Source organism: Trachurus japonicus, unplaced genomic scaffold, assembly GCF_045865225.1.
Source record: "Trachurus japonicus isolate A0001 unplaced genomic scaffold, Traja_1.0 AP030833.1".
In the NCBI taxonomy this organism is placed as follows: Eukaryota; Metazoa; Chordata; class Actinopteri; order Carangiformes; family Carangidae; genus Trachurus; species Trachurus japonicus.
Window position 1 is genome coordinate 96,139 of NW_028220966.1, and position 17,448 is coordinate 113,586.

Below are 17,448 nucleotides of genomic sequence, written 5' to 3' on the forward strand. Positions count from 1 at the left end.
GAGTAAACGCCAACGGAGCGGGATGGCTGTGGAAAGCAACGAAGGTACCAGTAACCCTGAGCTGCTGCAAGTTGAGGAGGAGGACCTGGTGGAAGAGGTCCTTGTGATGCCCAAGAAAATGCCTGTGAAATATTCCCCAAAGAAAAAAAATTCCCCAAAGAAAAAAAGTAAGTCTAGTTTAATTATGTTTTTTTCTACTTTTGCCAGTTGGGCTGTAAATTTACTTTTTATTTATACAAATACAGTGGGTACTAGTTTCATTTGGACGTGACTCACCTTTGAGTCACAGGAGAGTCACGCAGATTTTTTGTGGAGGAGTAATTGTGTTTTCACCAGAAGCTGCAATGTGCCCAAACAACCGCCAGATGGCATCTGTGAACAGCAGGACGCCTCCATACAGCAGCACGGAGCAGTAAATACGAATGGGGAATGCAATGTAATAATAGGCTACAGTTAGGGGTGTAACGGTATATGTATTCGTCCCGTGCCGTCACGGTACGGGGGTCACGGTTCGGTGCACACAGTCACACGACGAATACGTCTGAATGAATATTAAAAAAAAAAAAAAAAAAAAAAGTCGAGTCCTCACTCGAATCCAGGTGGCGGTAATGAGCCTCAAAGCTGCCTGCAGCCGTCATAGCAGACGAAGAAGAGAAGTGATGAGAGAGTGAAGTTAGAGGAGGAGAGCTGTCTGCTTCATTCATGTCACTGTGGCTTCTCAATGAAACAAACGGCGGCGGCGGCGGCGGCTCGCGACCATAATACATCCATGCTCGCGACTGGTCCACCGGACAAAGTCCGTCGGCGATGTTTCACGGATGCGCGGTGCGTCGCTAGAAACGCATCAAACACGTAGCGCATGTTCAACCCGATATGTCAATCACTGGTGCAAGGAAAAAGACAAGTTGTGTGCAACAACTTATCCCGCAGCTTTTAAGCCTCTTGACATGAACACAGACAGGTGAGGAGAAAAGGAGACCGCACACTATATATAATAAGACACATTTTGTCTGATGAAGGGCTGACGCCCGAAACGTGTGAGTGACATTAAACTGTCACGGGAGCTTTTAACTAGTGTGCGGTCTCCTTTTTTCCTTACCTGTGTCTTTCTTGGTGATCCAGCACCTAGTCTTCAGTTTTTTGGGGGATGTGCGTGTAGCTGCCTAATATGTTTTATGAACACAGGCAGGACCAGAAACATCACCAAAGTAACTGCTAGTCTAATTTAACTGTGTAAACCAACATTGATGTCAGTTTATTGTTTTGTTTTTTTAATAATAATAATAATTTAATAATTCGAATAATAGTTGCCAGTTGTCAAGTGCACGTTTTTTTTTCCCTCTATAATGAATGAATGGCATTATAACACTCCTAATGCACTTGTTTTATTTTGTATTCTTTTTTCTTTTTACTTTTATAACACAAGACAGATTTTAGTTTTACATTCAATTAGTGTCTGTTGTACCGAAACCGTACCGAACCGTGACCCCTGAACCGAGGTACGTACCGAACCGTGACTTTTGTGTACCGTTACACCCCTAGCTACAGTATAGTAGTAGTAGTACAGTAGTGCCGCAGATTTCTCATTCCTCACTTTCTTTGATTGAGAGTGTAGCTGAATGATTTCTCGTGAATGAACAGGCAATCGCCTGTGTCATTTTTGGGCTGGGCGATAAAACAAAGGATATCCTGAAATAAATGTGGAGTTATCCCAAAATCTTTTGAGCTGCATCTCAGTCTGATGCTTCCACCTAGTGGCTACAATGTTACCTACAATGTCACGCTTTCCGTGAGGGAAACATCCATTTGAAACTAGTACCCACTGTATAGTAGTAAGTTAGCTGATTGAGGCACGTATTTCCATTTTTGCCTATCTTCTCAATAAACAATATGCACACAAGTACTGGGAATGTTTTGTGTTAATGAATAATTATTAATGAATGAGACAAAAAGGACACAGATCAATATAATGCACCCCAGTAGATTACACCAACACAAGTCACTGACCTCAATCCACTTAAAGTACTTCCTATGCTTCAGTCTCTCCAACAGGGGCCTTGGAGTTGGCCAAACTGAAGGAGCAAAGCAAGTTGGATCGACAGAAGATTCAATACCTCGAGGAGCGCATAAATTACCTGGAGGAGGCCAACAGGGACCCCAAAGCCGACAAAGACTTCCTAGTTGCCCAAATGAAAGAAACCCCCAGCATGTCTGAATCTACTGGGAAAGGTACAAATGCACTACAATTAACATTCATATAACCAGACAGAGTAAAATTGAGACATGTGGGTGTTCTGGTACAAACATCTAACTTTGTGTGCATTAATTATCAATGACAGTGCAAGCAAATAATAATCAGGGATGTGATTAGGGTAGGACCGTCGCGCCCGACGCTGCTTCATTAACGCTGCGTCTCCGCCACTGTTCAGAGTCTGGGCAGACGCACAGTTCAGAGTCGGGGCAGATGCACCATACAACAACAGTAACAGTCACCTGTTACCAGCATTACCATAGCGAGGAGCTATCGTGTCCTTTTTTTAACCTCCTCTCCTTCAGCCTCACATTCTCACTGCTGCAGATGGTGCTGCAACCCAACTACAGCGGTTAGCTGATTGGTTTGTCTGTCACTCGTAGCATCCTGGGATGTTGCAATGTTTCACATTCTTTGACTTGTGTCGGCAGACCAATTTTTTTTTAGTCTGAATTAATATTTTAAAAATTTTTGACGGGCTCGACAATTACTTTTTGTCAACGTTCTGTTTACCTTCGTACCTGCCCGTAGCCGACACGTGGCTCACTAATCAGCTGTTTTCCCGCCTCCTCCCGGTCGTATGCGTCTGTTTTCAACGAAGCCTTTTCAATAATCAATCGGATTAATGTCTCTCTGGTCTCTCTCACTCTCAGACACATTTTGAATGATCAAAATGAAAATTATGTCACTGTAATAATATCTGTTTGATACTTTTAATAAGAGTGTGTAATGGCTGTACTGATGCCGCATCGCGCTATGGGTCTGTATAATTTCCTGCTTTTTTTTTCCTTGGCGAATCACATCCCTGAATAATGAAAGTCATAATCTATAAAAAAGCAGTGTTCTGCTCTCAAAATCACAATACATCACCATGAATGACATTGAAAAAGTTTATTCTTAACTTTTTTGCTTTGTTTACTTATAAACATATCTGCTTCTCCAGCTTCCCCCACTGTCCTTCCCCCAGGCAGGAAGACTACTCGTCCGGAAACTTCTTCCCCTTCCTCTTCCTCTTCGGCTTCTTTGACTCCCTCCTCGGACTCGAGCTTCTCCTCAGAAGAAGAGGAGAAGAAAAAGAAGAAGAAGAAGCTCAAGAAGAAGAACAAGAAGGCTAAAAAACACCATGTTTCTTACAGCCGTTCAAGAAGTAAGCAGAGATGTTGATCATCTTTATAATCACCTTTATAACAATCGTAAAGTTGAACGCTACTTAACCTTTTATGGATTAAATTTATATGAAAAGCAACAACATCCATGGGCTTTTTTTACTAATAATTAGATGGGGATAAATATAATGTTATATCTAATATATTTAGTAATCATTCTGAAAATCAGTGATTGAGATCTCTACAGCCTTGTGTAGCTCTCTTGCTCTAAATTATTCTATGATCCTCCCTGGTTTAGTTAGATATTTAACCTCTCAAAAAGAAAAATATATTTTAAAAAAACTACTTACTGTACCATCCTAGTTCACTGTGCATCCTCTTATCTACGGTAAGCTGGTTATGTATGATACAGGCCTGTAAGAGAGGACTACTTCCTGGGCATCCTCCTTCTAGACTGATGAAGGCAGATGTTGCTAGCCACATAGTCGGGTAGGAGTAATATAGGTAAGGGATAATGTATAGTTCGGAGGTTGTTATGGAGAAATAAACCCTGACAGGAAGTATGGAACTTCCATACTTCATGAAAGGGGTTTATTCCTCCATAACAACCGACCAACTATACATTATCCCGCTTAGAACACGGCCTACGAGTAAAATGATTAATTTGAAACATAATGTTGATCAAAATACGACTTTAATCGATTTTTAATTGCATCATTTAGCGAATCTGCGAGACTGGTCACGTCCGCTGTTTTGCTGAGCCTCCTCCCGTTCGTGCATTTGAAGCCTTTGATAACAATCAGTGGATCGATTGATTACCATACACGTGTTACAATGTGTGTATTGTGTGTAGTCTTATCTGTCATAAACAAGAGATTATAACTTTACCGTTTAGCCTACGGGTGCGTTTGTGTGGCGGAGTGGCGGTGCCACCGAGACGAGAGGAGCGCTGAGACGGGGTCAGAGGCTCTGATCAGCAGCCACGATGTGAAAGGAGCCTCCGCTCTCCTTGTAACAACTTACTAGTCATTTATCTAACATCACTATTAGTCCAAAGCTGTTTATTGACGATAAAAAACAAAACATAAGGTAAAGTTTCTCTTGACTGTAAGCTGGTGATGAGTGATTGCTCCTCCAGTCGGCCGTTGCTATGGAGTCCCTAGCAACGGTGATTATTGTCCGCTCAGCGGTGGTCTATCGAAAAATAAACACCGCAGAATTTTGGTGATTGACCAATCAGGATCGAGTATTCAAGAGAGCCGTGTTCCAATAAGTAATATAACCAGTCTAGAAGATGGATGCAAAAGTATAGGATCCTTTCTAATTTGCTAGTACTACAAAACCTATATGGTGCAAAATCAACAATGCCTGTGCATACCTGACAAGTTTTGATCTCTTTTTTTGGTTGTTTTCTTAAAGTGACCACAACGGATGGAGTCATCCAACGTTACAAGGAGGTCCTTCGGATCTTTAAAAAGTGTGGGTCGATGAAGAAGGCCTTCCAAAAAATTAATGTGGATCGCAACACAATAGCTCGCACCGCTGTGATTGCGGAGGTTGCTATTGTGTTTCCAGACACATTTAAAACTTTACTCACAGCAGGTGATGAGAAGATCGCGGGGCTTGCGGAGCGTTGCCGTGCAGCCATTAATGAAGAGATGGCGAACACCATCACATCTGGGAAAAAGAGTGGGAAGCTCCTCCCAATTGTGTATAAGTACACATAAAATGTTAATAGATGTTAACATCTAAGACTAAGACTTGTTGAGATTTTGTTCACCTGTTTAAAGATTCAGGTCAAAAGGAAGTTTGTTTTTAACATATGTTATGTAATATGTTTGTTGTTGGATATGTTGTTGGAGAAAAAAAATCAGGAAGTATGGTTTATCTATCTCTGGACTCCTGTGTTGCTTTTTCTTAAGGTATGTATAACTGCTGACAGTGCAATTACCCTTAATGACATTTTAACGAAACATTCAAATCATTCCACTTTACTTGAAATCAGTAAAAACAGTCACGACAGCGTTATAAACTGATTTGACTATGTAATGACACTTGATGACAGTTTAATGAAGAGTCAAAATCTTTCCCCTTAATTGAATTCAGTAAAAACAGTCATGACAGTGTTATAAACTGATTTGACTATGTAATGACACTTGGTGACAGTTTAATGAAGAGTCAAAATCTTTCCACTTTACTTGAATTCAGTAAAAACAGTCATGACAGCGTTATAAACTGATTTGACTATGTAATGACACTTCATGACAGTTTAATGAAGAGTCAAAATCTTTCCACTTTACTTGAATGCAGTAAAAACAGTCATGACAGTGTTATAAACTGATTTGACTATGTAATGACACTTGGTGACAGTTTAATGAAGAGTCAAAATCTTTCCACTTTACTTGAATTCAGTAAAAACAGTCATGACAGTGTTATAAACTGATTTGACTATGTAATGACACTTGATGACAGCTTAATGAAGAGTCAAAATCTTTCCACTTTACTTGAATGCAGTAAAAACAGTCATGACAGCGTTATGAACTGATTTGACTATGCAATGACACTTGACAGTTTAATGAAGAGTCAAAATCTTTCCACTTTACTTGAATGCAGTAAAAACAGTCATGACAGTGTTATAAACTGATTTGACTATGTAATGACACTTGGTGACAGCTTAATGAAGAGTCAAAATATTTCCACTTTACTTGAATGCAGTAAAAACAGTCATGACAGCGTTATAAACTGATTTGACTATGTAATGACACTTCATGACAGTTTAATGAAGAGTCAAAATCTTTCCACTTTACTTGAATGCAGTAAAAACAGTCACGACAGCGTTATAAACTGATTTGACTATGTAATGACACTTGGTGACAGTTTAATGAGGAGTCAAAATCTTTCCACTTTACTTGAAATCAGTAAAAACAGTCATGACAGTGTTATAAACTGATTTGACTATGTAATGACACTTGGTGACAGCTTAATGAAGAGTCAAAATCTTTCCACTTTACTTGAAATCAGTAAAAACAGTCATGACAGTGTTATAAACTGATTTGACTATGTAATGACACTTGATGACAGCTTAATGAAGAGTCAAAATCTTTCCACTTTACTTGAATGCAGTAAAAACAGTCATGACAGCGTTATAAACTGATTTGACTATGTAATGACACTTGATGACAGTTTAATGAAGAGTCAAAATCTTTCCACTTTACTTGAATGCAGTAAAAACAGTCATGACAGTGTTATAAACTGATTTGACTATGTAATGACACTTGATGACAGCTTAATGAAAAGTCAAAATCATTATTAAATCACTGTAGGAGGGAAATGTGACAGTTATAAATTAAATTTGGCAGTGTAGTTACACTTAACGACATCTTAATGAAAAGGATACATGTATGACAGAATTATAATGGTCTTGTGACAGCCAGTGTCAAAAGACTCCATATATGACAGTTTAATGTCATGTTAAGATATTAAGCTTGATGGATACCTTTTTTCTGGCAGTTACATCTGCTATGACATATTTATGACAGGTTTTGTTGGTGTCATAACAAGGACATCTCAAACAATGTCAACTTTGCATCAAAAGTGACATAATTTACCGAATGAAACTTAACGACAACTGTCATAATCCATCATTAATGTTTATGACAGGCGTGCGCTCCTACCACGTTTTTTTATGACAGGCGTCATGTCATGATTATGACGGTGTTATGTCAGTCTTATGAACACCCATTCGCCTAAAGTGTTACCGTCATGACAAAGACATTTTCTGGTAATGTCACTTTGATTAATGTCAGGTTGTCATAAGAAGGACATCCCAAACAAATTTAATGTCAAGTTGTCATGACACAGACAACTTCTGGTAATGTCACTTTGATTAATGTCAAGTTGTCATAATCAAGACAACCCAAACAATGTCAAGTTGTCATTACAAAAACTGAACGACACTTAATGACAACAGTCATAAACCATTATGACATTTGACATAATGTTTATGACACATTCATGACGGACTTATGACACTGTTATGACAAGCTTATGACACGCTTATGAATACGCATTCAAGTAAAGTGTTACCGATTTTTTTATACCAAGTACAGCCAAACATTAGTGTAGGCTACAGGCTGAAAAGTATAGCAGAGCTCCTATGACTGCTTGTCCTTTTTTTTTTTTTTTTAGCGCCGCCGTCTTTACAGGTGAAGCACACGCAAATGTCCGCCCGACTTTACCCAACAGTGCCGATCTATGGTGATTTTTTGCCGCCACCTTAATAGTTGCAGCGTGCATGTGGGGTCTTCAGATATAGCGTCTTGCACAAACACCCCGTTTGAAGAGGGAAGCCCGTAAACAGCGGCGATCATGTCAATACAAACTTACTTACTTTACCTTACTTATTATTTTACCATCATCTTCCGCCCTGACGCACACAAGCGCACCTTGCCTGCATCAGTCTGTGCTTGGGGGAAAAAAAGAGAAAAAAAGTCTGGGGAGGGGAGCTGTAGCCTACCTTCAATGGAAATGTGAGAGTAGTGTAACATTAAACTAGGGATTTCAAATGTTTAATCAAAGAGGAATATGCAAGTCCACTGCTTTTCCCCGCAGTCCCTGGCCATGTGCATTTGTTTACAATGAAGCCGCAAAAAATCAATACATGGAGTGGTGAAATAAGTTTTTTGAAATACATCCACCTTATTGTTCCACATTGTTCGCCGAGATAATGTTTCTGAAATTCAGTTTACCAACTTTTCGTAGTCCAATATGTTGCCTCATGTGTAAAGATTAATTGGTATTATCTTTTGTTGTAGACGCCTCAAACACCGACTCCATCATCAGCTGCTTGGCCCTGGTTTATCTCTGATGCACCCTCCACCTCTCATACCCCAGCTAATGAAGTAAGTTTCTCTATTCCCCAGCCAACACACACTGGACATTACATTTGGGTACATCAGGGGTTAAATAAAGTGTCTTTGTGTGTGTGTGGTTTACTTCAACTCAAAAGCACAATAAACAATGAAGGATATGTTTTATCAATGGTCAGTTGAAGAGAGTGTGCAAAACAGTTGTTTAAATGTAAATGTTAAACAATAATAAAGCAAAATATTGTGATTGATAAAATTCGTAACATAATTATTAAAATGTTTTTATGATCACATTATATTATTAATAATTAAGTAATTAAACAAAGATTTTATGAACATTATTATTTTGGCAAGTACTTCAACTGACCTTGTGTGTTTAAGATATGTATGCAGAGTGGTTGTAAATATATTGTTTAAAATGTTTATATATTATGTCTGGTTACATCTTAGAGAAAGCCTTTACTGTTTTTGAGTTAGTTTAAATCACATAAATTATACTGCTAGCACTACTGCTACAGCTGCTACTACTGCTGGTGGTAATAATAATAGTGATGTTAAGTAATCAGGGAAATTATAATGCGAATGAGCTAATATTCAGTGGTTTTTGACATAATCTCAGAAATTATTGAAAAATGAAATAAGTACAAGTAATGGATCAAAGATTTTATGATCATTATATTATTACTTATTATATATATACATATACCTTATACATATCCCATAAGAACCCAGACCCATTTATCCTTGAAGGAAAATTAAGTGGGGTGAAACACAGACCAAGTGGAATGCATGGAACACATTTTTGAAGTTTTTTTTGAAATAGCGCCACCTATTGTCAGAGATCTGGAATGTTGCATATATGTCACATCGGGCGTTTTTGGTATCTTAAATTTTCCCTTGAAAATAAATGGGCTTAACATTTTCTTTTGCTCTGTAACACAAATTTGACCTTTTATTTGCATTTCCATAACATATATCAAAATTACAAATTTGCTGGTTACTATTAACACCTTTTTAAGACAAGTTTCACAACAAAAAAGGGCAAACACTATAGAAATGTGAATATTGCCTCATATTGAAGGCTTTAACCAGTTACTGAAGCCTTAAAAGCTGTGCAACCACAATTTTCTTTCCAACTACAAATACCTTGGCATCTGGATGGACAGTTGTCTTAATTTTAAGCACCATATCACCACCCTCATTGCTAAACTAAGAACAATACTTGGCTTTCTATACAGAAATAAGCACCGTTTTCCTACTCACCACAGGAAAAAAATTGGAGACACTATTTTTTCTCTGTTTTAGAGTATGGAGATGACATCTATGGAAGAGCTGCTAGTTCCACTTTGATTCCCCTGAATGCTGTTTACCACTCAGCCTTACATTTCATTTCCAATGATTCATATAATACTCAGCACGGCACTCTTTATCAAAATGTCGGCTGGTCATTTCTGACAGTAAGGGGAAAACAGCATTGGTTTTTATCCATTTTTAAAGCCCTGTCACAGTTATTGTCTCCTTATTTATCATCTCTGTTAACTATGAAATCACAAAACATTGGTACCCACTCACAGAACTGATAGTTGGGTCATATTCCATTCGTCAGAACTGAGCTGGGTAAAACGTCCTTCTCTCACAATGCACCACATGGGACCCTCTCTCCCATCAGTGCAGCAGTCCAGAACCCTTGTCTCAAACCTGGTTCATGACTGTTTGACTGAGTTAACTTTTCTTATTTGTTTCCTAATATTTTCTTATGTAAACTCTCATTCTTCTTTGCTGTATGTGTTGTTCTGTATACAACATCTATTGCACGTCTGATGGTCGTCAGTACATCCTGAACACTGTATCCTATTTTGTTACAGAAAATACAGCAAAAAAGCATAATTACATTAATATGGGACCAGCATGGGATACTAAAATCTTGTTCATTTACTGAGAAGAGTGTCTCTGCTAAATCTGTGGTTCAATTTCCGGATTGATATATCATTTTATTAAATATTGATTGAATTTGACATTATTTATATGTTAACATTTTTAAATTATGTTTTAAATTGAACAACATAGAGTATATTAATTCAAAATACCTGAATCACCTAATTTAATTGAGCAGTTCTTTCCCATTTTCCTCATTGTGACATAGGCGTCACATGGTATTTTTCCTGACTTTTTTAAGACTAAGGCCCGATGTGACGTATATGTCACAGCAATATTTTCTTAAGTTGTTTTATATGAGTTTCTTCAAAAAATGAGGTCAGAACAGGTTAAATACAACAAGGGACATGTTATAAAAGGATTTGCATTGTGAAATGGGTGGTGGCTTATTTTATTGACAGAAGGCAAGCTTTTTAAAAGTAGGGGCCTCTGTGAAATGTGCCAACTCTGCTGGCCACCATCTTGGAAATGTTGTCATGGATAGAGAGTTTCACAGAGAGTCATGTGACTGCACCAGGATGTTGAGTAGATGTCACTTAGGGACTTCATGAGTTAAAAGTTCAACATAAATATGTGTAAGGGGCTTTCCAGGACACTTGAAGGCAGTGTGACACCTGTGTCACCGTGGGTCCTTATGGGATATACACATATATATATATCCATGTATATATGTCAGTGGAGGCTGGTCCATAGAGTCAGAGGAGGTTGGTCCTCTATTTTTCAGAGGCAAGAGGAAAATCAACATATTTTTAAAGGGATAGTTCACCCAAAATTCAAATATCAGTCATTGAAACTTCTCCCAGCCCTTAGTCCACATGAGGGTGAGTAGATAGAGTCCTCCGTGGCTTCTCTGAGTTACAGCGGGGCTCCGTGCAGCACTGCATGTCCATATGACGGTTGAGAACGGAGCTCACTTTTCTTCGTCCAAAAAACATCTAAATACCTCCATAGTGCTCGTCTGTAATGTCCCTCTTGTATCGAAGCCCCAACATGAGAAATTGTTCAGAAAAAAGCTTGTTTGTAGCGGAAGATCCCAGTGTCTCAGTTCACTGCTCTTCATGTGTCCCGGCGGAACAATTTCTCATGTCGGGGCTTCATGTCGGGGCTTCAATACAAGAGGGATATTACAGACGAGCAGTATGGAGGTATTTGGATGTTTTTTGGTGTGTCTTTTTGAATGAATAAACGTGAGCACCATTCACAACCATTATATGGACAAATACTGCTGCGCGGACCCCACCGTAACTCCGAGAAGGCATGGAGGACTCTGAAAATTCTCCCAGCCCTTAGTCCACATGAGGGGGAGGAGATCATGAGTGAAATTTGAATTTTGGGTGAACTATCCCTTTAATAAAGACTAGCTGGTTGAAATAAACCTTTACCAAATCATTTATAACATATTTTTTAATCTCTTTTATGGAAGAAAATCCACTTAAAACGGTTCAACAGCGCCGCCTGCAGGCGGAGGAGACAGATCAGTCTGTGTGAGGAGCAGGGAGCAGGAAGGGGGGGGCTATAGGAGGACGGGGGGCTTCTGTCCTCCTCTACAGAGCGATTTTATATCTATCGCTCTGCTCCTCTAAGGAGGACGGAGGGCTTCTGTCCTCCTCTAGACACCTGGGGGCGGGATCTCCTTCCATTCACTCAATGCATTTAGGATTTTTTCCTCTCTACCAATCAGCAACCAGAACACAATATTAACATCAGATCGGTCCAATGACAGTTCTCCAACCCCCCCTTGGTTACTGTTGCTATGTGCACCAAACTTTTACTCCCAGCCGTGCTGCTCATGCTGCTCATAGTATAAATACAGAGTTTTCAGTGATATTGGCATCGATTGTAAAGGAAATATCAGCAGATTTCTGGATCAAGGAGATCCTGCCCCCGGAGGACAGAAGCCCCCCGTCCTCCTCTAGCCCCCCCCCTTCCTGCTCCCTGCTCCTCACACAGACTACTCTGTCTCCTCTGTCCTCATCTAGCCGCCACAGACTGCTCTGTCTCTCTCTAAAAAATAGAGGACCAACCTCCTTTTTTTTTTGTTAATACTGTCAACATCCTGAAATTTCAATGTGGTGAAGGTAGGTCTTTCAGGGGTTTGTCAACTTTGATCAACAAGACTTTAATGGACATGTCACACAGAAAACTGATATAAACCAATGTCAGGAACACGTTTTAATGATATAAAACATAGGTAATAATTTCACATTGATAGGTTATAGTCAAGTATGCAGTGTCAATTCTACTGGTGGTACTACTACTACTAATATTAATGATAATAATAATAACAATAATCATCATTGTGTGGAAGGTTCCTTTATGTAATTATCTTCAAATGACACAGACGTGTGTTTAAGCAAACTGATTGTCAAATATGATGTTAAATATACATTTTAAAGTGATAGTTAAGCTTTTTTGAAGTGGGGTTGGATGAGGTATAAATTGCCATCAAGTGTAATATCTGGCCCCCGACTGAGAAGCACTGGTGCATCATGCTGCACCAAGACACAGGTAGTAACTGTTGTGAATGAGGGACAATTAATCAGCATGTTTTTCACTGCATACGATAAGTCTCAAAACATACACCAGTGTAAGAGTATGATATAAAGTAAAAAATTCCAATGCATCAGCCGGTTGGATTTTTTTTTTTGTATTTGAAACTAGCCATCTCACCTGCAACTCACTCAGTACTCACTCCAAGTGAGTGAGTGATACAGCATTCATTCATTCATTCATTGTGGAGCCTGTCTGTGTGTAGGAGTAGCCTACTGAGTGAGTTGCAGGTGAGGTGTTTAGTTTTAGATTTAAAAAAAAAAAAAAACAGAAACCCTTTTTCTGATACATTGCAATTTTTTTTTACTTTAGATCATACTCTTTACAGGTGTATTATTTTGAGACAGGACTTCTCATAGGTGCCGAAAAATATGCTGATTAATTGTCCGTCATTCATAACAGAATACTGCCTGTGTCACGGTGCAGCGTGATGCAGCTGTGTTTCTCAGCAGATATTATACTTCATGTTTACCTCATATAACCCACTTAGAAGAAAGCTGAACTGTCCACCTAACTAGGGCCGGGCGATATGGACCAAAAGTCATATTCCGATATATTTAGTCTGAATATCGATATACGATATATATCTAGATATTTTTTCCGCAAAGTGAGAGCAAATGTTCAGTCAAAGCCAAATATGACAAGTCACAAGTAGTTTTATTGAAACCGGCTATTTCAGTGAACAGTTTCAAAATCAAATGAATAAATAATAAACAGGTTTCTTCACCTGGTTCATGAATAAATGTTCAGCTGCTCAAATAACAAAATGTAAACATAAATACTGCCTGACAAGAGTACCTTTTTTGAAATCACAGTAATGGAGTAATGGTGTAATGCAGATAGCTCCAGATCAGCAGCCTGAATGGAGCAAGGATCACAGCGCAAATTTGAACTATATCGATATATGCGATATGGTCTAATTCCATATCCCATTAAAAAATATATCGATATATTTTTTATATCGATATATTGCCCAGCCCTACACCTAACTGCATTATTTATACTTGTAACACTATTATTATAATAATAATAATAATAATGATAATAATAATAATAATGGCAATGCTAATGTGAAACAGAGTAATGCTAATGGTAACAATCCTTTTATAACATAATTTCAGGTTCCGGCCAGGACAGAGCAGCAACGTGTTGAAACTGTGAGGGCCAGTCATAGTCAGAGAAACAAGAGATACAAAAGATTCTCCAGAAATAAACAGTGCACCTGCATGTCTCTGACTTTCCTGGCATACCAGAATGAGGGCAGTCAGTTCAACAGGACTGCCCTCGACAAAGTGATGGCACAGGGAGACTCACTCTATGTTGGAATTAAAGAGCAGCTAATTCTGGACAAAACATTCCAAAATGACCACCTGACATTAGAGGAAATGCCAAAACAGGTGCTGACAGACACAAATATGTACAATGTCAACATGTCCTTTGCCAGACTAGGCCCCCTTAAAGACCAACCACCCACCCCAGGAGGAACTGAGCAGTTTGGGCGATCCCTTGCCACACAGCTAGAGTGTCTGTCAGCAGAAGTCAGCCAGGCTTTACTCATGATAACTCCAGAGTGCATTGCAGTTTTCCGTGATAAATCAGGGAGGTATGGAGTCTTTGATTCACACACGAGAAATGCAGCAGGCTTACCACACCACTATGGAACTGCAATCATGATGACCTTCTCTGAGCTTAGTGACCTGGCTGACCACCTGCACAAACTGTTTAAAAATCGTGGACCTCATGCCAGCTACGAGTTTGTGCCCATTTCATTTGACGCTGTCAGTCCCAGTGAACAGCCTGAACAATCAGCTGCCCCAGCCAATGACACCGAGCCTGAAACTGTCCCCAGCCCAACACAAGCAGAGATTCCAGCAGCTCACATCAACACTTCCTCAGCAATCCCACAAGTTGTCCCACAAACAGCAAATGCCTCCAAGCTGAATAGGCAGAGACGACAAAAAGCCGGGCGGAAAGTAAGTGACGGCAAAGATGAACATGCACCGTTGTCTCATGAGCTGAAGAGGAAAAGAAAGACAGAAACTGAAAAAAACAAGTATGCCAGCTGTCCAGAATTTAGAATGAAAAAGATTCAGGCTGCAAAAATTAAACTTGCTCAAGACAGTCACCATCAGCAACAACGTCATAAGCGTCATTATGCAGATCCCCAAGTTCAAAGCAAAAAGAAGGAAAAACTCAACCGAAAATACGCAACAGATCCTGCTTTCCGCAGCAGACAGAAAAAAAACATAACTGAGAGGTACAAGGCAGATCCTGCTTTCCGGAGCAAACAGAAAAAAAACATAACTGAGAGGTACAAGGCAGATCCTGCTTTCCGGAGCAAACAGAAAAAAAACATAACTGAGAGGTACAAGGCAGATCCTGCTTTCCGGAGCAAACAGAAAAAAAACATAACTGAGAGGTACAAGGCAGATCCTGCTTTCCGCAGCAGACAGAAAAAAAACATAACTGAGAGGTACAAGGCAGATCCTGCTTTCCGGAGCAAACAGAAAAAAAACATAACTGAGAGGTACAAGGCAGATCCTGCTTTCCGGAGCAAACAGAAAAAATACATGTCCCAGACATACATGAATCCTGAAGTCGGAGCAAAGAAGAAAATGTACATGACAACCAAATACGCATCCAACCAGAGCCACAGGCAAAAGAAAAAGGAAAATCTGAACACCAGATACCATAATGACCCAGAGTTTAGACTACGCTGCATACAACGCGTTAGCCAGCGTAGAGTAAACCAACTGGCCACAAATGCTGCGTTTTGCATTCATCACAAGATACAGAAAGCACTTAGAATTAGAAAAAAATACAGAAACATTGTTAGCCAGGGACCTCCCCAGCCCCTGATGGATCCTGTGATGGAAGCAGCCATAGCGTCGTTCCGTGAAACCATTAGACATGGCCCTACATATGTCTGTACAATCTGTAACAGAACGATGTTCCCCAATCAGGTCAAGCCATGCAAGAGAGGCAAATATAGCAAACACAGTAAAATGGCAGCCGCATGCTTGACAGGAAACTATGTTCATTTCTGTGACAATGACTGCTCTTCCCCCTGCTCTGTTCCACAAGAGAGACTTCAGGAGTGGATATGCCACACCTGTGACAACCACCTGAGCAGAGGCAGAATGCCACCCATTGCAGTAGCAAACAATCTAGAGTTAGCACCCATCCCCCCAGAATTGGCTATACTTAATGTGCTTGAAAGGCAGCTCATTGCTAAAATCCTGCCTTTTGCTAAAATAATCGCTCTGCCAAAAGGACAACAGAGAGCTGTACACGGCGCTGTTGTGTGTGTTCCATCAGAGATGGAAACAGTTGTAAACAGTCTCCCAAGGCCCAACACTGAAGCACAGCTACTGCAAGTAAAACTAAAAAGACGCATTAAATACAAAGGCCACCAATACTTCTACACCGTCAACATGAAGGATGTGCTAGCTGGCCTGGCTAAACTCAAACAGCTACATTCTGAGTATAAAAATGTGTCTATTGACGACAGTGCCACTTACGAGAGTCTACAAGACGATGAGTCAGCCGACGAAGAAGACTCACAGCACAACACTGCAGTTGCTGCGCAGCCAGAGCAGCACAGCACCCCAGAGCAGCACAGCGACCCAGAGGAGACTGAAATAGACCTAGAAGAGGTGTTCAACAGCCAAAATGAGCCAGACCAGTCCAATGCAGCAGCACAGAGTGAAATAGACCTGGAAGAAGTGTTCAACAGCCAAAATGAGCCAGACCAGTCCAATGCAGCAGCACAGACAGAGCAGAGTGACAAAGAAAAAGAGGAGCTGAGACCTGGTCTGGCTCTGGACACCTGCATGCAGCCCCCGGACATTGCACAGGAAATCCTTTCGTATGGTGATGGAATTTTCAGCATTGCACCCGCCCAAGGTAACAAACCAGTAGGTTTCTTCTCCATACCAAAATTAGAAGCCATGGCCTTTCCTGTGCAGTTTCCAACAGGACAGAACACTTTAGATGAAGCCAGAACCATCAAACTGTCCCCCAGCATGTACTTTAATGCCAGGCTATTTGCTGCAGATACACGGTTTGCCAGTGACCAAAGCTACCTTTTCTTTGCGCAGTTTGTCACAGAGACACACTTGGCCACCAACAGTATGTCAATTCAAATGCGCAAAGGAAAATCCAAAAGCAAGGACGGCCGCAGAGTTACCAACTCGATGCTGCAAGACAAAGAAGAGCTGGAGAGACTTATCATGGACAAGGATGCAACACGATTCATGCAACCCCTCAGAAGCACTCCAGCTTATTGGGAGAGAACACTGAGAGATGTCCACGCAATGGTCAGGCAGATTGGCAAACCGACGTTCTTCCTGACGTTTTCTGCTGCTGAGATGAGATGGCCTGAAGTCGTGCAGGTCATTAAAGCTCAGCAGGGTGAACTAGGGGACTTTTCAGAGCTCGATTGGAACGCCAAATGTGACATTCTGCGCAGCAACCCCATCACAGTTATGCGCATGTTTGAAAAGAAAGTAGACGCTCTGATGACCAGCCTCATTCTCTCAGCAGCAAAACCCATTGGTGAAGTGGAGGATTACTTCTACCGTGTGGAGTTTCAAGCCAGAGGAAGCCCACACATTCACATGCTGGTCTGGATCAAAGATGCACCCAGATTTGAAGAGGACCTTGACAGCCGCGTCACCAGCTTCATCGAAAAGTACATATCGTGCAAGATGCCTGACCCCAAGAGAGACCCAGAGCT

The 17,448-nt window shown here is 40.3% G+C and overlaps 1 protein-coding gene across 1 annotated transcript in view; it reads left to right on the forward strand.

The window, feature by feature from the left end:
- The window catches only part of LOC146959952 (uncharacterized), a 32,359-nt gene extending 16,520 nt beyond the window's left edge, over positions 1 to 15,839 (forward strand). The window contains exons 5-7 of the mRNA XM_085772758.1: positions 8,172 to 8,258; positions 13,832 to 15,439; positions 15,795 to 15,839. Of these exons, the coding sequence (XP_085628884.1) occupies positions 8,172 to 8,258; positions 13,832 to 15,439; positions 15,795 to 15,839 (1,740 nt within the window). The remainder of the gene's footprint in view (positions 1 to 8,171; positions 8,259 to 13,831; positions 15,440 to 15,794) is intronic.
- Positions 15,840 to 17,448: the final 1,609 nt, after the last annotated feature.